We start from the raw sequence: 25,022 nt of genomic DNA on the forward strand, positions 1-25,022 counted from the left end.
TACCAGGGCAAGGGAAAGGTATAATTCTCTCACCTGTATCCCACTGATGAGTGGACATCTAACACCTTAAAGACAACAGAACCCACCAACCTAGCATCTGAGTATTTGTTTTGTGTGTAAAGGCACTCACCAAAAAGCAAAGAATTTGGCCACATTTCAAAATACAACTCAACATCCAAAAATATGCAGAGCATTGCTACTTGACAGCAATGATGGAGTGAAAAGAAATAAAAAACAATAAACTATAGGATTGAGAAAAAAAGGGGCGAAGGGAAGAGTAGATGAGGCAGGCTTAGAAATATATTTAACCAAAGGAGAAAAATGTCTTGTTTCAGTTATATTTCTGTTCGTGTGATATAAAACTGACTGACGAAAACCATTTTTGAGAGGAAAGTGTTTATTTGACATATATGTCTAGATGGGCTTACGGCTCATCTTTGAGGGAAGACAGAAACTGAAATAAAACAGGAATTAAAGTTGTGAACAGGGAGAAATGCTGCTCACAGCTGTCCCTCATTGCTTGCTCAGTTTTCTTTCTTGTACATTCCAGGGGCACCTCACCAGAGATGGCACTGCTGCCAGTGAACAGGGCTCCCACATCAATTACCAATCAAGAAAATGTTTCATAGACTTGCCCATATTTTTAAATTAAATCTCAATCATTTGATTTTTACTAATAAAGACTCAGGAGCCAGATGCTGGGGTGAAAGCCTGATAGCAAAGAGAGGCAGAGCAAGCACCCAGGTGCTTTCTCCTCTCCTGCCATCACAGGAAAAGCTTTCTCCTATGCCAGTTCAAACAAAACCCTTCCAACTGACAGGGTGTCCCTCCCATCTGCTTCCTCTCTCTCTCTCTCTCTCTCTCTCTCTCTCTCTCTCTCTCTCTCTCTCTCTCTCTCTCTCTCTCTCTCTCTGTGTCTGTGTGTGTGTGTGTGTCTCTGTGTGTGTGTCTCTCATCCTCTCTGTCTTCCTGACTCCCTCTTATATGATATCCAGGCACAACCTGGTACCACATTTACCCACCTAGCTCTGGGAAGATGCTGATGGCATGCTGTGGTAGGCATTTCCATTTAGACTCATTTCAGGTAGCATGCCAGCTGCTCTATGCCTAGATATATGTACCTGATCTGGGACATCAAATGTTGTTTTTAACTAAGTGATTCTATTTACTAATAAAGACTCAGGAGTCTGATGTTGGGGTAAAAACCTGCTATATCAGAGAGTCTGAGAGGAAACCAGCTGACCTTCCTGTTTGGCCAGAGCCCCAGAAGAGAGGCATCCCAAACCAAAAACGTCTGTGAAACACTAAGTCCATCTGTAGTCCTTCCCGGGCATCTCCCTATCCCAGTTTCTGCCTTTTCATACTCTCTAATGCTAATTCCTGTCAACTAGTTACTGGTTCCACCCTCTGTCCAAGGTTGATTTTATTAACACAGTCTTGGAGTTTTATAGTGTTATCAAGTATCCCACAACAAATGGTACCAGAAAAGGGGGAATTCAGCTTCCAAATTTCCCTTCCTGCACATACCACAGATAAACAAGGGTAAATGAGGCAGAGGGGTGGCAATGTTTAAAAAGAACGAGTCAGCTCTGAGTTTCTGGGATGAGAAGAATGAGGTTGAATCAACTTGTCTGGGAACACTCAGTAATTCCCCCTACACACTACCTCACCTATAGTGTCCTCAGACCTTCCTCTATTTGCTGAAGTCACATCTTTGCCATTTCATGAGGATCATAAAACTCAGACCATTAATTTGGAGTGGGTTTACTCAGCTTACAGTTTACAGTCCACAACTGAATTAAGTCAGGGTAGTAATTCAGTGCAGAAACCTATAGGCAGGACCTGATGCAGGGACAATGGACTATTACCTAAGACCACCTTTCCAGCAGTGGTACCACCCAGCGTGGGCTGAGCCCTCCTACATAAATCATTAATGAAGAACAATCCAATGGAGGTAATTCCTTAACCAAATTTCTCTCTTCTCATATCTATCTATGTTTGTGTCAAGATGACAAAATATAACCAGTACACTTAAGCACTTGAATATGCTTAGGTCTACAAATGGGTGGAAGAAGTAATAAATGCATTTTTCATGATTATACCTGCTTATCCTCAGGCTTCTAGAATCCATTTTATGCATAGTGCTGGAGAAATTAGAAAAGGATTAAAAAGGATATGAGAAGATATATTGTTAGTAAATATAAGAAATACCATGGAAAATGGTTGTACACACTGGATGAAAATAAAAGGACCGCTAATTAGCACTAAGGACACAGATTTCAGGTAAGCTTGGATGAAGACTCATTCTGTCATCACTTTGATTGTCTCTCCAGCAGGGGTCGCCATGAACACATGTCTTCCCAGTTAAAGGTTCTCCAGCAGATGTGTCTGTCAGCACAAAGAAGGACACAGTACCCATGGGGAGGAACTGAATCACAGCAATACAAAGGGCAGCTTGCATTTAGCTTTCTTGAAGTCTTTCTCTCTGGAATTATCTTTTATGTCAGTAATCTCTTTAATGCATATAAGTTGAGGATTGTCTGTGTGTCCTTTTGAATACGTATTGATTTAAGTGAGTATATTTTGGTCATGAGATTGGAAACATCTCCATTTCATTTCTCACACTGCAACATAAACAAAAACTTCCAAGGAAGAACAGTGATTTAAGATAAATCGATTCATAGTCTAGGGTGTAATTGAAAATGCAGGGGAAATTTTTATATAATCATGTTCCTTATGTGTGAATACATTTTTCACAATATTCACAGAAATATTTGAGATTTGAAATAATTAAGTCATCTTTTCCTTACCCTTAATTGCAAATAGTTGTTTCTGCCACAACACTCACATAAACATGAACTTGATATTCAGTAAGTGCAGAAGAAGATTGATTTTGAGCGTATATGCAAAAATATATGAGCATATTTTTATTTTTGGATAAAAATCAGTGCAAAATTGATGCTAATAATGATCCATTCAGCTGTCATAGCAATATGTTTTATATTACGCAAGCACTTCTCAGTGTAGTTTTCTTTGTGAGATATATAATACTTCCTTAAAGGAAAATATGTTGCCTTTAATAGAGCTATTAGTAATAAATTTAAAATACAGAAATTAAAAGACACCAAATTAGACTTGTTTACCTAAGAGATGGCACTTGATTTATCACTGACACACAAGGCAGAGTATAAGCCCAGCAGCCCATCTTTTCTAATCTAGGCTGTGCACACAATACAACAAATGTTTGAGGTCAGCACTTGAGGATTTGGGTTCCGGTAACGTTCTACATCCTGATGTCCTGTTACAAATCAAATCACTATCCTGCCATTCAGTAAATGACTTTGGTATCAAATGCCCTTTTGGACAACTAAGTCTCAGGGGAACATTTCTGAACTGAGATTTCCTGTTCATCACAATCCAGGCTTAGTTTCAAAGCTGCATTTTTATGTCAGTGGTAAAAAATGATAAATTTTATCTTCTTGGGGATATTAAAATAGCAATTTCTAGCACAGGATTGTTATTCTAGAACTCAAACTTTTAAGTTTATTTCTAGAGGCTCATCTATCTATCTATCTATCTATCTATCTATCTATCTATCTATCTATCTATGTCCATTTCCATCGAATTGTCCCATGACTAGCCAGGGATAACTCTAGAATGCATGGTCATTTTGTTATACTGCTAATCATTACTTTATTTTTATAAAACATAGATAATCAATGAACAACTATTGATGTTACACTAGTAGCTTGTATGATATTAATAGAAATGGCAATAGTGGTACAGGATCTGGCAGGTCCTTAAATCAAGAATTGATTCTCTCCAGTGGCAGTTGTTGTTAATGAGCCCTGTGACTTCAGACCCTGGTATATCTGTCTATTACTCACCCACAAGGCAAGGTTTTCCCATCTACTGACAGTAACTTTCTTGTTCTTATAGGGTAAAGAAGGATATTTAGTGTCACCCGAGAGCCTGTTCCTCCTTCTTCAAGGTTCAATCCTGTACTTTGAATGGAGAGCATACCCATATGCTCTACTGCCTTGCAAGGACACTCTCCTAGTCCATTGCTGCTTCACATTCTATGATCTGTTTATCACTCCACCTCACACAGAGGATGTCTCTTTACACACTGATCAAATACTCTTTTTTGGATTCCCAAAGAGATCTTTTCCAAGCCTTTTGAGCTTGGCTGATGTTAAGAACTGGATTTGCCTACGTTTTCTGAGACCAAAGTCTTGGAATACTCAACATGGTCATGCCATATCAACAATATACAGTCACTCATTACCTTGCTCACTCAGGGTTTCCCCTGCTTTATATAATTTTATTCTACTTTGTGAACTGTTGGAGGGTCAGTCACACACCTTAGTCTGGCATTAAAAACTGCTTGTATTAGGAACTATAAGGCATGGGACACAGAGTGATGCACAGCATTGTTGAACAACATATTTTCTAGCATTGCTGAATGCTTGCAGTGAGCATATCAACTTCTGAGAGGGTATTTTGGTTAGTAGGAAGAATCAATATATATATATATATATATATATATATATATATATATATATATATATTCAAGACAGGGTTTCTCTGTGTCATTTTGGTGCCTATCCTGGATCTCACTCTGTAGACCAAGCTGGCCGTGAACTCACAGTGGTCTGCCTGGCTTTGCCACCTGAGTGCTGGGATTAAAGGTGTGTGCCACCACTGCCCAGCTTATATATTTTTTCTTTTTTTATTATTATTATTAAGAAATTTTCTATTCACTTTACATACCAACCACATATTCCCCTCCTCTTCTCCCTTCTCACACCCCAGCCTCCCCCCCCCCCCACATCCTCCATGCCCACATTTCCCAAGTCAAGGTCTCCCATGGTCATATATTTTTAATGTAATTTTTAAAGTACCCTTTTGGAATTTCTTGCATGCTACAATATATTTTAATTGCATTCACCCCCACTCCTTTCTAATATTCTTCACCCTCACTCTATTCAGACTTTATAACCCCCCCCTTTTACGTAACCCACTGAATCCAGTTTGTACTTCCCTTATACACATGAGTGTGAGACTAACCTACCAGGGGCCAACCCCTAAAGAAAACTGATTCTCCCCACTCTAACAAACTTATTATAATTTTAAAAAAGATACAAAGTAGGTCTCAAAAACATAGGAAAACTAAAGTAACATTACATTCGGTTTGACCTGAGGAGCTCTAATAATGACCAGTCTTACAAAGCATGCCAACTGTAAAAGTAGTGGCATGAAAATCATGTTATAACCAAATACTTTCTGATTGGAATTAAGGCCAATTACGTAAGACAAAATCAATATTTGACACAATCATGGGGCAAGAACCTGTAGCTAGAACAGTCATAGATCCTATGATAGGAATTGTAAATGAAGACACTTGGGCAAAGTAGTGAACAAAATAGACAACAAACACCGCAGTAAAAAAAACCCTGTTCCTTAGTAACAGTGCCTTCCCAAGAAAGTATATAAAAAAGGCCAGGTAAGTAATGATTACAGTTTTGTAAGCTGGTCAAGAACTGAAAGAATAAATCCAAATCTTTTTTCATATCTTAATCAATGGAAAACAATTTCTTAGAAAGGAAAAGTTTTCTTTACACTCATGGCCACTCTTTTATGGTTGATATATGTTTAGTACCAGGAGCAGGAAAACTCATGTCTATTTGCCTATTTTGATACTAGAAGAGCTTCAATTCAACATCATTAATTTTAGGGCTGAACCTGACAGAAATAAATTGTAAAGTCCTAGTCTTGTGAAAGCTGCTAACATTGAAAACTGCTAGGGAACACAAGTTGATAGTCATTCATACCTAATAGACAGACAGTCCTGAAATGCGCAAGAGATCTGAGAATATGACATTTAAAAAGTTTAAGCAAAAAGCTTTTCATGAGACAGAGACATGCTGGCTCCTGGCAGCTCCATTATTTCCTCCAAAGAAGACGGATGGGCACAGAAAAATCTGCACCTGAAACTTGCTCCAGAGTGGCAACACCAGCCACTGAGCAAAAATTGCCTTTTATCTCATCTGCTGCCAGGGCACTCTTTAGACCACGGACAATAGGACTCTGGGGAATCCATTGCCTCACTTTGAGTAGACAAGGTAGTCTGGTCCTCCCCACAAGTTCCTACCCCACAACTGCTGGATCTGCTGAGGCCTGGCAGGCCTAGGACTGGCAGCCGAAGACTGGTGGTGTTGCCCTGAGACCTCTGCCCTCAACAACCATGGAAGAAGACCCTGGGATGACTGTCTAGGTAGCTAGCAAGTAAGTCTCCATCACTTTCAATTGCAAACCCAGTGCAGCTTTAAAATCCTGTTAAATAAGCATTGTTTTTAAATCCTATCTTTTCTATTCCTAGCAAAGATGGCTGCCAGATATAAGACTGACTAAAAAGGTGGCAATCCAAAATGGAATCATACCATATGGTTCCTTTAAAGTTACCCATGCATAGACTTTTAACTTTCAATTATCTGACTGAGTTAAAGATTTAATAGTCCCAACAATTCTCGCTCATATAAACCCTCCTCATTCTCGCTAATTGGACTCCCAGAGATCCACCTGGGGCCTAGTCATGGATCTCTGCATCCAGATCCCTCAGTAGTTGGATGAGGTTTCTAGCACGACAATTAGGGTGTTTGGCCATCCCATCACCAGAGTAGGTCAGTTCGGGCTGTCTCTCGACCATTGAAAGCACAGAGACAAATAGCCAAACAAACGGAAACACATGAAATATGAACCAATGGCTGAGGGGTCACCAACTGGATCAGGCCCTCTGAGTGGGTGAGACAGTTGATTGGCCTGATCTGTTTGGGAGGCATCCAGGCAGTGGCACCGGGTGCTGTGCTCATTGCATGAGTTGGCTGTTTGAAACCTGGGGCCTATGCAGGGTCCCTTGGCTCGGCCTGGGAGGAGGGGACTGGACCTACCTGGACTGAGTCCACCAGGTTGATCTCAGTCTGTGGGGAAGGCTTTGCCCTGGAGGAGATGGGAATGGGGGGCAGGCTGGGGGGAAGGTGAGGGGGGCGGGAGGGGGGAGAAGAAGGGAATCTGTGGCTGATATGCAGAACTGAATTGTATTGCAAAATAAAGATTAAAACAACAACAACAAAAAAAAGATTTAATAGTCCCTCCTCTGTTGTACATTCATTGTCAGTCAGATATTTGTGTATATTGCCACTAACATATCTTTGAAATATATTATTCCAAAAAGAGCTTATGTATAGTAGAAATTTTCAAAGAAAACTCCAAGATATCATCGATAATTTTAAAATTAAAAAATGAATTCTCTATAGGCATATGTGTGGTCTGACTTCAGGCATCTGGGGACCCTGTGTTTGTGCTCAGTTGTTGAGACAAGCAAGCCTTGCAGCTGTGCCCATTCTAACTCGTTTCCAGTGATTTGCATGCACTCATTCCACAGCCTTGAGGACTTCTTCATATACCAGTCACACCCTGTGCAGTTGTCCCTGCAGTCAGGACTCAGCATGGACATGAGGGCCCCTGCTCAGCTCCTTGGGCTCCTGCTGCTTTGTCTCCCAGGTAAAAAGTGACTAAAATGGGAATTTCACTGTTAGACTGTGATTAGTGCTGATTGATATTTATGGTAGTCCTTTTATATTATGCTTAACTATGTGGCTCTTTATTATGTCTCAATTGTTAGATGCCAGACATGATATCCAGATGACTCAGTCTCCATCCTCTCTGTCTGCATCTCTGGGAGACAGAGTCACTATCACTTGTCGGGCCAGTCAGGGCATTGGCAGTTATTTAAACTGGTACCAGCAGAAACCAGGGAAAGCTCCTAAGCGCCTGATCTACGATGCATCCTAATTGGTCAATGGGGTCCCATCGAGGTTCAGTGGCAGTAGGTCTGGGACAGATTTTTCTCTCACCATCAACAGCCTGGAGTCTGAAGACACTGCAATTTATCACTGTCTGCAATTTTATAATACCCCTCCCACAGTGATACAAGTCATAAGATAAACCTCATGGAAGCAGAAGTGAAAGGCTGGGCTGCCTCAGCTGCTCAGACCTTATGACTCATTCACTGAAACTGTTTCTCAGATGTCACAGGATTGTTACAAAATCTGACAGAGAGACATTTGTTTTTGTAGAAGAGGCTAAACAGTCATCTCTGTACCCTATCATCCTTCCTTTTTATTTCCAGCACTACAGAGTACCAACATCTTTTCTGCCTTAACAGAGGACACAGTCATTCCCTGTGAAGAGTCTGAATTGTATCTCCAGGTGGAAATTGTACAAAAGAGTAGAAACTTCTCTGGACATTCCAAGCATACATTATTTAAATGCAATGACTTAGCTTCTAAACATCAGTATTTAAATGGCAGGGAAATATTGAGAGAAGCAGTAAAAAGAATTCCTGCTTTTCTCACAAAAGCTAGGGCACATGCATCAGAGAAAGGGAAAGCCGCCTAATCATGATCTTCTGTTCTGCCTTGAAATTGGAGGCATGGGTGTTGATACTCTCAGGTGTCTGCAGCACTTCACATAGGATTCCTCTGCCTCTGATGTCCACTACTCTGCTTACAAGTATCAAACTATATTGAATCACCCTCATATGACTCTCAATCCCACTGTTTGAAGTGCAATGTATTTTGTTTACATGAAATTATAGAGAGTAAAGGATTGTTTTACTTTATTTAAGAAAATTTTTAGTCATTTTACATATCATCCACAGTTACCCCTCCCATGCTTCCTCCTGCTCCACTCCCTCAACCTCCTCAACCCACCCACCATCCTCTTCTTCCAAAGGGTAAGACCTCCCATGAGGAGTCAGCAAAGCCTAGTACATTCAGTTGAGGCAGAACCAAGTTCCTCCTCGCTGCATCAAGGCTGAGCACGGTGTCTCACTATAGACAATGGACTCTGAAAAGCAAGCTTATACACCATGGATAAATCTTGATTCCACACAGCCAGGGCAGGGCCCCTCAAACATACCAAGTTACATAACTGTCTCCTGCATGCAGAGGTCCTAGTCTGGTCCATGCAGGCTCCATAGCTGTTGGTCTAAAGTTCATGAGTTCCTTCATCCTTGGTTCAGTTGTCTCTGTAGACCTCTGTATCATGATCTTTACCCCACCCCCGCTCATATAATACCTTTTCACTCTCTTTGACTGGACTCCTGGAACAAAGTCTGGTGCTTGGCTGTGAATCTCTGTATCTGCTTCTAGCAGTTACTGGGTGAAGGCTCTATGATGACAGTTAGGGTATTCACCAACCTGATTATAGGGGAAGACCTATTCAGCCACCCTCCCCACTATTGCTAGTAGTCTAAGCTGGGGTCATCCTTGTAGATTCCTGGGAATTTCCCTAGCACCAGGTTTCTCTCTAATCCCATAATGTCTCTCTCTATCAAGATATCTCTTTCATTGCTTTCCCACTCCATCCCTCCCCCAGCTTGACCATCCTATTCCCTCATGTTCTCATCCCCCATTCCCTCCACTCTATTACCCCCTTACCCCAAGTTTATTCAGGAGATCTCATCTATTTCCCCTTCCAAGTCCTATGCTACTCAACATTGTCAACAGTGTGACAAACTAGTGATGGGTACAATTTCACTGCAGAGAACAATATGAACTGGCCTTTGACAATTGAAGGAAAGGAGAAAACAGTGGACATTTGGCCCCTTTCTATAATATGATACTGACCACAGATTGGCCCCAACTAAATCAGTTTGTCCAAACATCTTCCCTTGTGATAAGTTTCAGAGAGAGTCATTATCCACTATCACTGTGAAGAAGGAAGATGAGAGATGCAGACTTGAGCATGTGGCTTTCAGTATGACCATCTACTGTTGTCTGTGTAGAGGTAACCACAGCAGAGTTGATTATGTCATCTTGCCTCTTTTGCAAGTGAGTAAAATATTAAAGTTAATGCTTGCAGAGGTAAAAGCAAATACTATAAAACAGACAAGTTGGTGAACTTTTTTAGCTTTCCTATTCACTTAAATTGCTGACTTCTAATAAAAATATGAAGAATCAATACAAATATTCCTCATTTTTATACAGCATCGAAGACAAAGAACACTCCCAAGTACATTTCACACTGTTAATATAACCTTGATAGAAAACCCAGACAACTATACAAAATAAAAGGACAAAAGGAAACATTATAGATCAATATCCTTAATAAAAACTCAATCATAATAACAAATTCAAAATTGTGCAACAGAATTAAACAGTCTTTTATGAAAACATACAAATGGCTAATAGGTATATGACAATAATGTCCAATGCTACTAATCATGAAGGTTATGCCAATAATATCATAATGAAATATCTCTCTAGAGGGAGGGGAAAATTATTCATTATAATGTAAGTTGGTATCAATATTAGGCAAATCACCATAAGGATTCTTGAAAACATTGAAAATAGAACTACCATGCCCTCTAGTGATCCTATTATTTGATCTATATGATGGTTAGCCTTGCATGTCACAACATGGTCAAAAGAATGATGAATGGTGGACGATCCCTTGGGGAAATGTGAGAGAGGACCCACGAAAAAAGCAGAAGTCCTTTTATCTCAGGTGCATTGTGTTCTCTGGATTGTTCTTGGATGTAATTTCCTGCCTTGTGAAACAAACATTTACATTCAATTTATAATACATGTTTATTCTTGTTGGATGTCAGAACTTAGCTTTAGAACTCAATCTGGTCAGTGTACCCTTAATCTGGATATGGCCTTCTTCCTCTCTATTATGCTTTCCCAGATATAACCTATTGTATATTTCAGGCAATTGTGTTTAAATTGGTCTGTCCTGAGAAAGTTCTAGGAAAGGGCTACTTTGATAATATTCAGTATGTGCTTCCTGGCATTTATTTACATATTTTTCTGATCATTTTTTTTTCCTAAACTCAAACAACCTTCCTTCGATCATTGCTTTCTTTGTTTCATTCTTGTATAAGAGCACACTGAAACTGAAGTAAGGTTGTCTATAGCACTGGACTATAGTCTGCCTCATTCTTTGAGGTCCTCAGATCCCAGGTCCAGCAGACAACATCTGTACAGGTAGACAAAAGCCTACATTGATGGCATTGAGAATTTCCCAGGAAAGTACTACAGCACACCTCTGTGTGGGCGTTGGGAGGATTAGAGTTTTATTAATAGTGGGTGGGGAGGCTTTGACATAACACATACATTGAGGGGTTCAAATAAAAAAATGGGAGGTGGTGGAATGGTGAAAGACACAGCCCAGTATGAGAAAGTACTTTATTGGAAGCATATTCATGGGGACTAAATATCGTCCTAACAACATTCTAACTTCTCCACATCAATGGAGTTCTAACCAGTTGTCTGTATTTGGAGACAAAGCTTCTTTTCAGGAATTTTTGTCCATACCTTGTCCTTGTTTCAACATCTGGAATGCAGAAATGTCAATTTGATGGCATTTTGTTATTACTATTTTTTAATATTCCATATATATGTGTCTCCAAAGTCAAAATCCTGGAGGCACAATAATCCAGAGGAGTTTCCAGGGATGTAGCTGCTGTGACTATAACAGATGTAGTTCACATAGTTCACCCCATAGCTTGGTGTAGTGGATGTGAGACAGACTCCAGGCTCACATTTCACACCTTGGTTGGCATAGTGATAAGGCTAATGATCATCATTTTGTCAAACGCTTTAATATGGTAAATGCTAAGAGTATGGTGCTAGAAAAATAGAAGATAAAATTAAATATGTAGTTCTTCACCTACACTAGTTATATTTTTAACACCATAGACCTATGTGACTAAGACTGAGATATCACATGGAAGAAGTGTAGGCATTTTTAACATTTTCAAAACTGAAGGGAGAGGGAAAAGCTCTCCATCTAGGACCCTGGTTTCACTATGGAGGGGAAGTGTAGAGTTCTTTTTGCTGACTTTACATCCTGCAACAGAGAGAAAACTGCCTTGTCCCTCAGCTGTGAGATCTTCCTCCTATTTGAGGATTCTCACAGTTGTCAAAACAACTTCAGACACTTCTGTTGCCCAGATGAAGACAAATGTTGATCACACTTAATGCTGCTTTGTTAATCCTCAACATCAATACTCAGTTTGCTGTGAACAGATTTCGCTGCTGGTCATTTTGTCACTTAGGTCACCTAGTGGATTATGTTACAGTCAAAGACAAATTTTTACTTAGTAAATTCTTTCTCATATTTGTGGAAAATAGAAGTCTGATATTGACATCTTGCTGCATGTGATCCAACATCCTGTGCTTATCAGTAACTGTAAGAAGATCCTTGAAAACATCAGTCATGGTTATGTAGTGCAGTCACACATTAAACATAGTTCTTGCTATTGTAAAGCACTCCTACCACGTCTACTTTCTCTTAGTGTACACCTCCCCTTCTGAGTTTAGTTTCTGTTTTTGACAAGAGCTAAAAATTAGAAGAAAATGAAGAGGTAAAGAAAGACAAATACCATAGGAACTGACATGGAAACTAAGACAGGTAGTCTCCTAGAAGTTAACCTTGTAATGGTTGTCATCAAAGCAGGTTCCTGAGGTGGGAAGAATGAATCAAGATTTATTGATAGCAAATCGATTGTAGTTTAACAGGAAGAAAGGCACTGCATAACTACTGAACAGTGTGTTAACAACAGTCAGTTATTACATATAACTGATCCTAAAAATATAGAAGAGAGAATCTTTGACATTTTTTATCACTGAGAACTGTGGATAGATGAACAGAAATTTTGCCTTACTCGTATATTTATTTAATTTTGTGCTCCTATAGAGACAAATTCAATAAACTTCAGGAAACACAGATCCTAACTTCTACATTTACCATTTAATAAAAAGAGGCATTTCTCTGTAAAATTGATGAAAGAGGAACAAAAGCATAAATATTTAGCTCACAGGGAATGTTTGCATACATGTCTTCATTTTCACTCCTTCTAGTGTTTCTGTAATGCAACACATATTGAATGTCTACTGTTGTGGTGGTATTTTACTTGTACTGAAATGTGATTTTAATTGTATGTTAATAAATAAAGTTGCCTGGGGGTCAAAGTTATAGAGCCATAGCAAGTGCGTGGCGGTGGTGGCGCACGCCTTTAAGGACCTGGAGGTCAGTACATACAGGCAATGACAAGGCAGTCACGTGTTTAGTTTACAACCAATGAGAAGGCAGAACATCTAGACTATTTAAAGACATACACACAGGAAGTAGGCCTCTTTTTCGGAGAGCTCTCTTGGCTGAAGCAGGATAGCTGAAGCAGGAAGGGTAAGGCTCTTAGTTCTGACCTCTTGGCTTTCTTCTCTGAATCGGCTCTGTGTTTCTTATTTAATAAGACGGTTGGTTACATCTACATACTGTAGTACAGATCGACAGATTTTAGCATGTTCTTTTCCTATTAAGCCCTGCATTTTGTTTTATTATTGTCACCAGGACATAGAAGATATGTTATACGACTTTTGCAATCATGAGAAGCCTCCATGACTCTTTCCTCTATCTATATATTGAAACACTAACACAGGACTTTGCATATTGCTCCCTTGGGAGAGACTACCATTGCTAGTCTGAGATAAAAGCTCAGTTGGCATCCTGTGACCACTGATCAGTCTCCACACACTGCCTCCTCAAAATGATGTTGCCAATTCAGCTACTGGTACTGCTGGTGTTCTAGATTCCTGGTGAGGACAGGGGGAAGTGAGAAGTGAGAAAGGAGAATGCATACGGAGGATGAGCCCTGGGAACCACTGCTGATTATATGTATTTTGTCCATTTATAAGAAGAGAGAGGGGTCTTATCCTCCAGGGTGGGGACTGTGAGGTTTATATCTATTAGAGGAAGGTTTCAGATAGAAGAGAACTTGTTTTATAATGAAGATTAGGACACAGATGCAATGGAATGGTATAATTCTTTTTTTTAAATTAATGTCTTGTTTGTTCTTCATTCTTTTTTATTTTATAATTTAATTTAATTTTACATATCAGCCATGGATTCCCCTGTCCTCCCCCCTTCACCCCCCTGCCTTCCCCCCAGGCCACCCCCCATTCCCATCTCCTCCAGGGCAAAGACTCCCCTGGGGATTCAGCTCAACCTGGTAGATTCAGTCCAGGCAGGTCCAGTCCCCTCCTCCCAGGCTGAGCAAAGTATCCCTGCATAAGCGCCAGGTTCCAAACATCCAGCTCATGCACTAAGGACAGGTATGGCTAAGATAAAAAACACTGAAGACAGCTTATGCTGGAGAGGATGTGGAAAAGGGGAACTCTCCTCCACTGCTGGTGGGAATGCAAGCTTGTACAGCCACTTTGGAAATCAATATGGCGCTTTCTTAGAAAATCAAGAATCAATCTCCCCCAAGACCTAGCTATACCACTCTTGGGCATATACCCGAAGAATGCTCAATCACATACCACAAGGGCACTTGCTCAGCTATGTTCATATCAGCATTGTTTGTAATAGCCAGAACCTGGAAACAACCTAGATGCCCTTCAACTGAAGAATGGATAAATAAAATGTGGTACATATACACAAGGGATGGTATACTTCTTGCCTTGAATCATCTTAGGGCTTTCAATCCACTTGGTTTGCCAATAAGGAAATTTAGTGTATGAAGAATTGTATGTAAAAACAAACATCTCATTTGAAATAAATATTAAAAAGAATACATAAAGATTGTCCATGAAGTGTGTTCTTAACTTTGTACTTCTCTGTCTTTATTTTAGCTCGAAGAAGTGACATTGTGATGACACAAACTCCAAGCTTTCTTGCCTGTCAGAGACTTATATTGCTTACAAACTGTATGGCCATGGCAGGCTTCTTGCTAACTGTTCTTATAGCTTAAATTAATCCATTTCCATAAATCTATACTTTGCCACGTGGCTCGTGGCTTACCGGCATCTTCACCTGCTGCTTGTCATGGCGGCAGCTGGCAGTGACTCCTTCTGCCTTCCTGTTCTCTCCATTCTCCTCTCTGTTAGTCCCACCTATACTTCCTTCCTGGCCACTGGCCAATTAGTGTTTTATTTATTGACCAATCAGAGTAACAGATTTGACATACAGACCATCCCACACATGTTACTTATCTCTGTGAGAGATTATTGCTGAGGAACTCAAGATTATGGCTTGCAGCTGAGGCACTTGGAGAATGAGCATATGTCTTGGCTCCACCTCAAAGGTCATGCATCTCAGTTTTCTTCAGCTGCAATAACAATGAAATTGCCTTACAAGAATGGTGAACACATGCATTCCCAGCAATGAGGAACGATGGGGTAAAGCTGGGTGAAAATCCATTCTGATCCAACAGCCCTTGTCTGCCTTTACCATTCAAAATTATCCCTTAAAATAGACAGGAAACTAAAGCATTTTTCTTTGTTAAGCTGTCTCCTTTACTATATAATTAATTTATTTGTCACATCTTATTCTTTTAACTTAAATTCTGCTTTATTAATGTAAATATTATATATTCTACTTTCCTTTGTTTTTTCTTTGAGTAAAGTATGTTCATTGACTTCTTAAGTTCAGGCTATATTATTCATGAAGTTTTTTTTTTTCTAGTGAACAAATAGTTCTATTTATCTCCATCCAACTTTTCTTACTATTTTGACTCCATGTTTTATTCCAAGTATATGCACAGTTAATGATGGGTAGGAATATATTCATTCTAGAATTTTCTGGTTGTTTTTTAGTACGTTCCTTTCATTGTTCCAAATTGTTTTTTGTTTTGGTGCTTTTAGGTATTGATAAAATTTTATTATTTTTTTCTTCTATAGTTGTGTAAGTTTGGTGAATTTAATGCAAACCTATATTCAGCTTAAATTACCTTTCTTTTGTTTCCAGAGAGTTCTTATTTTTCTTTCATTTCTGAAATTTATTGCTAAATGTATTTGGGTGCGGCAGGAAACAAATTTTGCTATTGTTTCTTGCTAGAACTTTGGCTATGTTACCCAGTTATCTCCTACCTCTTATATTTTTATTTACAAACTAGTGTCAGTGTAGTAGGATTTCCTTCAATGTAACTATCTCTTCAATGTAACTTCTCTCTCTCTCTCTCTCTCTCTCTCTCTCTCTCATCCTTTTTTCCTGAGAACTGAATTTTAGACAGGCGTTTTGCATTGAATTTATTTGAGAGTATTTGAATTCCTGATCTCTCTAAGACCTTCATCATGAAGGAGTGTTGGATTTTGTCAAAGGCTTTGAGCTTGTAGGACCTTTGTGTTCAGATAGAACTTTATTATCTATGTTTTCTATATGTTCACCTTTCTTTCCTCTTTCCATAAACCCAACAATGTAAGTTTCTATTCATTCAGTGGTATCCTATATACATTTTAAATTTTGTTTTATTTTAATTCATTATATACTTTGGAGATTTTAAAACATAAATAATGATTATTTTATATTTTTATTTTTACTCCCAATTATCTTCTTCCCTCTAACACTGAAAATCTTATTCTCAATAACCTCCTGAAACTGTAATGATTTTTTTTAAGTCAGTGAGTTAATTTTTCTTTGTTTGCATGAACATGAGCTGGGTCTTATGTACTGGAACAGAGCAGCTTGTTACTGGCTAATGGCAATAATGGCTACAACACTGAAGAGAATGGCATAGCCTTTCCCAGAAGCCATTAACTGTTAATAGTCTGTTAGTGAAGATTAGGAACTCATCAGGCTCTCCTCCATTCATGAAAAAATGTTGATGGATCCAATCTTGTGCAGGGAACCACAGCAGTGGGTTCATAACAACAATGATCATGTCCAGAACCCACTGTTTCACAGAGTTCCTTGTGATCCTTTTGTTGTTAAAATAACGGAGTCATATATACATTCCATTGAGGATAACTGTGAACACACCATAGTTATTCTTTGCACTTTCAAGATCTATGAGCTTCTACACTAAGTACCACCCACTACATAAAGGAGTTTTTTCTGATGAAGGTGATAACATCACTAATCTATAGGTATAAACATAATAATTAAGGAGACAATTTGACACCATGCCTATTCAGAAATAAACAGTTGTATGTTATCTCATTATTTGTATGCCATCCCTAACCATGGACTCTGGAGTGGATTTGCAATACCAGACACTTGATCTCTGCCAGTGAGTGGGTCACAGATCTAACCAGAAAGTTCTAGATTGGCCTTTGAAAAGGATCATTGCAGCAGGTAGCATCCTGCCAAGCAGAAGGCCATCATTGCAGGTTATGAAGTACAAGCTGAGCAAGACATTTGATAACTTGTTTCTACATCAGGGCTTTGCTGAGCAATCCAGAACTGAAAAATCTAACCACCCAGGAGGAGACTTACAGCTGAAGTCTATCACCATTTCTCTATATTCTGTACCCAAAATGTATAGTGTCTTTATAAGTAGTACTTGTGATCTAATTTTAGTGGGCAAGAAATAAAAAACTGACAATGGCCTGTATTGTTTTGTGGTCTGGGGCCTCTCTCATGATGAGCGTTCTTATATATGAACACTAGGATCTTTGTTTTATAACTTGTGTTTTCTAGAGAAGCATTATCTGCCATCATTGTGCTTCATTGATCATTGATTCTCCTTTTAAAATAGAGTAATAACATACTGCATTTCCATAATTTTTTCTCATATACATACATATGTATATACTCTTATTTTTGGTTACTCAACATCTTCTCGTTCACCCTATTTCCTGCCTTATTCTTACTTAAACTTTTGGCTTGTACTATCCTTACTGTCTTCTTTCACACCACACACGTTGTACTATTTTCTCCCCTTATGTTCTCTTCTCACTCTCTGATATGACCTTTCTAATTCCAACCTTACAGTCTCCAGTTTAATCATTCAAATCTGACAGTTCAAAGTTAGAATTCACTTATGAGAATGAGCATGTGGTTTCATGACAACTAGGTGTTCATGGCTGCACACTTTTTTTTTTTTTTTTTGTGGGAGTCACTGACTCAGAGTTACTAGGAACTGATTTTTTTTAGGAACTGGAGTCAGAAGCAGATGACTAATGGGTGCCAAGGTGGATGCTGTATTGACTGGTTTTGTGTGTCCACTCAACAAAAGCTAGAGTCATCAGAGAGAAAGGAGCATTAGTTGAGGCAATGCCTCCCTGAAATCCAGCTATAAAGCATTTTCTCAGTTATTGACCAACGGGAGAGGGCCTAGCCCATGGTGGCTGGTGCCATCCTTTGGCTGGTGTTGCTGGGTTCTTTAAGAAAGCAGGATGAAAAAGCCAGAAAAAGCAAGCCAGTAAGTAGCCTCCCACCATGGTCTCTGCATCAGCTCCTGCTACTAGGATCCTGTACTGTTTGAGTTCCTCTCCTGGCTTCCTTCAGTGATGAACAAAAGTTGAAGTATAAGCCAAGTAAACACTTTACTCCCTAAACTTGCTTTTTTGCCATTTATTTTTGCCACAATAGAAACCCCAGCTAATACAGATATCTAGCATAAAATGGGTTCTGAGACTCCACCACTGCTCATCCATGATCTAGGTCATGTGTTGGCTGAGGTCTGGATCATTTTTAAATTTTCCTGTTGTAACATTTCCTATGTAGTAGCTCCCTTCTTAGAAGGGTCTAAATGTGGTATTGACATTCCTCATTTCTCTATCATTTAATTTCACCTGGCCCTTCACAAATCATTAGGGATCACACCATTCTGATTATCTGCAGACATTTGTCTTGTTTCAGTCACCACCCCCACAACCCTCTCTTTCTCTCTCTGTATTTCACTGTCTCCTTGAGATGCTATTGTTGGTGGTGTTTACTTAATTCATGTTCAACATTTCATTTCCTTGTTTTGGTAGTGTGAATCCTGTTATTTCTAATGGGCTTCTCATTATCTGCCTTTTTTTCTCTCTACAAGTCTTAATTATATGAAGCTAGAGTCATGAATACTGAGTTGAGTTTAAATTAAAGGAAATTACTTCTCTGGAAACTTGAAACCTTATTGTTATTAATTTAAAAAAGTTGTTATTTTCATTTAGATTTATCATCTGGAATGTTATTATGTACTAGGAAACCGGTGTATTAATTTATCTGATAGTATTAATCTTTCCTCATTTACTTCCTTGAAGTTGTGTAATTTTGGAACAAACTTTTTGTCATTGGAAGATTATATGCACTGTCACAATTATCTGATTTTCACTTTTTCTTCTTTGGAAATGTTGTTTCCAAAAGTCAAAAATACTCTCAACTTAAATCTTCTTTGCAACAAGAGAAAGCCATTAAACAAATTTTTATAGACTGCATACCTCTCAGCCCTTGCCTTTTTCATGGAGCCCATGAAAGTGAAATGTTTGTAGTTTAGATGCTACTGACAGAGGAGAAAGGTCTTACATTTGTATTTAGCAATTTGAGCCTTAAGGCAATTCTAATTAAGATTAGACAACCATGGACTTCAAACGTTATTTAAGAAATGCAACTGTGGTCCAAGAGGAGCATTCTCCATCCCTAGCTGACAAGAAAACTTGATAGCATCATTCATATGATAGTGTGGAAACCAGGAAAATACAGGATTTTGGGGGACATGGATTCTTCTCTGCAGCCTCAGAAAGCTTCAGAAGCCAGGTATCCCTATGGCAGGATTGGATTCCCTGTCATGAAGCCCTGAGGGACCCATCATAAAGATGTAAAAATGAAGCCTGGTTTGCAACAGAGATCTCAAGATGTTGGACCTGGACCAACGATACAATGTCTGAGAGGCAGGGCTAGCATATAGGGAACAGAACTAACACAGGTGAGAGGAACTTCAAACACTAACAGCAGTGGTGAAACCTCTAAGCATTTTGGAGGCTTTACTCTTCATGTCTAGTTTACCCCCTTAGTAAGATTTCTTAACTCTAACTTCATAAAAATGTCCCAAGAAAAACACTGCCCACTCTTGTGGCTCAGCTCTAATCTACTCTGTGAAGAAAGACCCTGAAACCTCAAAGCTCAGCCATATTCTCTTTTCTCCTGAGTTCTGTCTGTATTTATCCACACAATTTGTGTAATTACAGTAGGATAAACATGGCTGTCCATGCTCTTAACTGCTGAGCCATCATTCCAGTCCCTTTTTAATGGTTTCTCTTAAAGTTTTTTAGATTGGTCTTATAGTTGAACTACTTCATTGCTTTTATTTTCTGCAACATGTGTTACAATGCTTTAAATATTATTCTTTTTTTGTAGCTGAAGTTTTCCAGGTCCTGCCTGGCCCACAGTCAGGACAAATCTCTCCCACTTGAGTCCCCCAAGTAAACACACAGAGACTTATATTACTTATAAACTGTATGGCTGTGGCAGGCTGCTTGCTATCTGTTCTTATATCTTAAATTAACCCATTTCTATAAATCTATACCTTGACATGTGTCTCATGGCTCACCAGTGCTTTACATCTTGCTCCTCATGGTGATGGCGGCTGGCAGAGTCTTCCTGACTCAGCCTTCCTGTCCCGCCTATACTTCCTGCCTGGCTACTACTGGCCAATCAGCATTTTATTTATCAGTCAATCAGAGTAACACATTCATAGCATGCCCAGCACTTTTTATTGATGTAATTTGTTCTTTGACAATTTTATACATGCATATATTGCATGGTTATTGCTCTCACTCATATCATGTCTTTTCTCTCCACCCCACAATTCCACTTTCAATATTCATATCTATTGTTTACTTGTTTTATTTTGTGACCACTGAGTTTAACTAGGATGTTTCTTTGATTTTGAGTTTATTTTGTAATTATCTGTTTGAGATTAGTGGGCTCACTGTTGAATACACAACTAAAGACAAAGACAATATTTCAGTAGCCAATAATTCATCCTGAACTCCCCTTGTGAAATATTCTCTTCACAGTATTCTACCATACACAGTCTTTTGTAACTTTCTCATGTACCCAACAGTGTGATGTTCTTCCCCATACTCCATTGCTCATGCAGTACCCTGGCTGCTTGCTTTCCCAAGTACATGGTTACTTGGAATTGCTTCTGAACTTTCTTGGATGGCGTGTTCAATATTCAGCTTTTAAGAATTGCTTTCAGGACCCTAAACTTTTCCAGCTCATGTGCCTTCCTCTCCCAATTTCTCATTGCCATATAACCCTACTATTTTGGTCATGCTTTCTCTTTTGTCTTTTCCTTTGACCCTTTCTCTTGTCTCTGTCTCTTGGTTTCCTTTGTACATACTCTCTTTGTATTTCTCTCTTGTCACCCCCACCCCATGACCTGGTTCAGTCTGCTGGCCTTGTTTAGTCTACTACTTTCTCTCCTTGTTCTGGATATTCCAGATGACTCTGGATGTATTTTCCATTAATCTACAATAAAAATATTCTCCTCAATCATTAAGAAACATTGCTTTCATGGAAACTGTTCAGGCAGTGCTACAAGGTGGTATGGAGTAGCTCTCTTCTCCCAGACAATGTGCCCAGGCAAAGCTAGAAAGTCGCTAGCCATCACAACTGCTCTGTGGAGGTGGGGAATGTTTTTCCCTGAATTCATTTTCCTCAGAAAAGGAAGGGGAATGGAAAGGCCCATTCTACCTCATCCAAGGTGAGAGTATCCAGTTTGGGTTGATGAAGGTCTGGTCCACTGGGGATTGTGACAATGGCAGTAATGAGTGGGAGCAGGAGATCCATCTCACTGAGCAAGCTTTTGAGGCCATTAGCAAGCTGAACCAAAAACCCAAATTCTTTGTTCACTGTGGTGACCACCTCCACACCATGCCAAGAACTACCTGGAAGAAAGTACAGACTAAGGACCTGCAGCAAGTACTAAAAGCTGTTGACCAAGACATTGCACTGGTGCTGGTCAGTCACAATCATGCCTTGGGCAATGTTCCTACTGCCAGACTATGGAAGAGTTCTGCCAGATGTGCAGAGATAACTACTTCAGCTTCTGGGTATGGGGCTTCATGTTCCTGGTGCTCAGTTCCTAGTTCTACGATGCCTCCAAGTGCCCTGCACTGAACTGCACTAAACTGGCTGAGTGAAAAATGTCCTTGAGAAATAGAGGACAATGCTTATGTGAGGGTGACAATTTAGTTATGACACTCAGTATCTAGGCTGTTCCCTACAGATCATTAAACTATGTTTATCAAAGGGTATTTTTTACATTTTGGTACTTTACCATATAGCTATGAATGTATGCATATATACTGACCTCCCTTTGTTGCCTTTATGCATCTAACTTTCAGTCAAGATTACATCTCTGTCCATCACTTGTCCTGATAATTTATTAAATAAAACCACAGAGAAGAAAAAAGACAACACTTTGGCCTCAACTTAAATTTCTTGCAGTTTCCAAATAATTCAATCTCCAACTGTCCGTCTTTTACTCAAAATTAGAAAGAAAAGTATTTCATCCATGTAGTGAGATACGAAACAAAACAAAACAAAACCAAGCCAAACCACTCTATTTAAAGGACACTGGACTAATTATATCCTGTAATCCCCATGGGAAACACTTTCAAAAGCAGCAAGTGTGTGTCTCCCAGGTCTGGTGGAGGGCCCCTGTAGACTGAGACTTCCTGTGTTACTGAGCTGAGCAAACCTGCAGCTGTCCCTAGGCCTGACAAACTCTGCTGATTTGCATGTGCCCAGAGCATTTCCCCTTAACTGATAGATTCTTAGCTGGCTGCTGACAGTCCCTGAGGTAGTCAGTGACAGTTCAGGGACCCAGCATGGCCATGAAGGATTCTGCTCAGGCCCTGGCAATTTGGCTACTCTGGTTCTCAGGTAAGTTGCACAGCATAGAAAATTTATTCAGCCCAGAGTAGCCATCACTATTCTTCTAATCAGGGAATTCCTACTATACCATTGTTAATTATGTTATTTTTTGTTTTGTTTGTGTTTCTATTGTCAGGTGCCAGATGTGATATTCAAGTGACACAATCTCCATCCTCCCTGTCAGCATCTCTAGGAGACGAAGTGACCATTACTTGCTTGGCAAGTCAGGGCATTAGCAATGAACTAAACTGGTACCAGCAGAAATCAGGACAAGCTCCTACACGTTTGATCTCTTATGCAACTAGTTTGCAATCTGGTGTCTCATCAAGGTTCAGTGGCCAATACTCTGGGAAAAGTTTCACTCTAACCATCAGTAGCGTGGAGCCTGAAGATGTTGGAACATATTTTTGTCTACAGCATTACAGTACTCCTCCCACAGTGATAAAAGCCATGACATAAACCATGGAGGGAAGTAGAAGTTGGAGGATGTGCTGCCCCAGACGCACAACTTGTTTTTTTATGTGCTCAGACTGCTTGCATATCAAGAAATGGTTTTGCTTGAAAGAGCCCAGATATCTGCATAGTAATCCTTCTCTCTGTGGTCCTCTGTCAGAATACAGTGTGCACCTAACACCTTAGAGGCAACAAACTGCCTAACCATGTGGTCCATGGATAGGTCTGGCAAGGTTCAAGGAGACACTGCTGATACTTCAGTCTGCATGTGACATAACACAGGAGAGGCTCAACCCTTGCCTCATATGGTTTACCACAGGTGCTGATGGATGAGAAAATCCTTTTCTTTCATTTCATATTTCAGCAAGGATCTTTATTGAGCAACCCTATAGGAAATCAGAGAAAGTAAAGACTAAAGGACAACACCCTTCAAGAATTATTCTGAGGTCATTTCCAGAGATGAACAGATCATGAGACATCCAGTATAATTAATGGAGTAATCCCTTAGTTGTTTTATCATATGAAGGCCTTTTGGAGTGCTGATGAAATGTACAGGACGGGGCCTGGTTGGAACATCATTTCCCTATATTGGGGTTTTATTCTTGACCTGACTAGGATGAGAACTCACAGCCTCTTTTGTGTCATGGAGTTCATTGCCTCTACCAGGTGCTTACATCATCATAATGTTCTGCCTCAGAGAGTGTCCAAATTTACAAAGCCATCGCAGACTGAAAATTTAACGTGCTTTTGGTCATGTTTTTGCACATCTGGAGGGTATATTAGCATGCAGTCCACGTGTGCTCCCTTCTCTCCATTTGCTCAGAGAATGAACCTCAAAAACATGGTTGTTTTTGCTCATTTGCAACATTAAGGATATAATTGTTTGCAAAGTGATTACTCATTTATTATTTGTGTCAGTAATTTATTAAATATTCCTCACAGGAGACACCAAAATGTGTCCATTAACACATTAAAGAAAACTCAGAGCACAACCAAAATGCATTGTTGGTAAATTAAGGAATGAAAATAGAAACTTCCTCTTTGGTGCAATCACTTATCAGACATACCAGGGTAGGGGAAAGGTATAATTCTCTCATCTGTATCTCACTAATGAGTGGACATCTAACACCTAAAAGACAACAGAACCCAGCAGCCTAGCATCTGAGCATTTGGTTTGTGTGTAAAGGCACTCACCACCAAGCAAAAAATTTGGCCACATTTCAGATACAAATCAACATCCAAAAATACGCAGAGCATTGCTACTTGACAGCAATGATGGAGTGGAAAGAAATAAGAAACAAATAAACAAACTGTAGGATTGAGACAAAGGGGTGAGGGGAAGAGTAGATGAGGGAGGCTTAGAAATACATTTAACCAAAGGAGAAAATGCCTTGTTCCAGCATTATTTCTGTTCATGTAATAAACAACTGACTGTCCAAAACCATTTTGGAGAAGAAAGAGTTTATTGAGGTTATATGTCCAGATGAGCTTACAGCTCATCATTGAGGGAAGCTGAGGCAGGAACTCAAGCAGTAAACTGGAAATAGTAATTAAAGTAGTGACCACAGAGTAATGCTGCTTAACGGCTATCCCTTGTGGCTTGCTCAATTATCTTTCTTATGTATTCCAGGGCCACCTGGCCAGAGATGACACCACTGTGTGTGGATAGGGCCCTCCCACATCAAAGACATGTATAGCTAGAGTTTTCCTGTGTCCCAGCCTGCCTGTGGTCAGGACAAATCTCTTTCCCCTGCCAGTCCCGCAGCTGCTTGGACCAAAGTAAACCACAGAGGCTTATATATTTACGAACTGTATGGCCATTTGCTTAAGCTTATTACTGACTAGCTCTTATACTTAAATTAACCCATAATTCTTATTTATGATTAACCACATGGCTTGGTACCTTT

General features: G+C 39.6%; 2 pseudogenes and 1 gene segment (V, D, J or C); all 3 read left to right on the plus strand.

Moving 5' to 3' along the window:
- Window positions 1-7,508: 7,508 nt before the first annotated feature.
- On the plus strand, window positions 7,509-8,007 carry LOC131906322 (immunoglobulin kappa variable 1-39-like; annotated as a pseudogene).
- Window positions 8,008-15,211: 7,204 nt separating this feature from the next.
- LOC131906323 (serine/threonine-protein phosphatase CPPED1-like) lies at window positions 15,212-21,926 on the plus strand (annotated as a pseudogene).
- A 690-nt stretch (window positions 21,927-22,616) lies between these two features.
- Window positions 22,617-23,121, plus strand: LOC131906324 (immunoglobulin kappa variable 1-17-like). The segment is given in 2 exon segments: window positions 22,617-22,671; window positions 22,799-23,121. Coding segments are annotated over 2 exon segments (378 nt in total).
- Window positions 23,122-25,022: the final 1,901 nt, after the last annotated feature.

The sequence above is a fragment of the Peromyscus eremicus genome, chromosome 3, assembly GCF_949786415.1.
Source record: "Peromyscus eremicus chromosome 3, PerEre_H2_v1, whole genome shotgun sequence".
Classification (NCBI taxonomy): Eukaryota; Metazoa; Chordata; class Mammalia; order Rodentia; family Cricetidae; genus Peromyscus; species Peromyscus eremicus.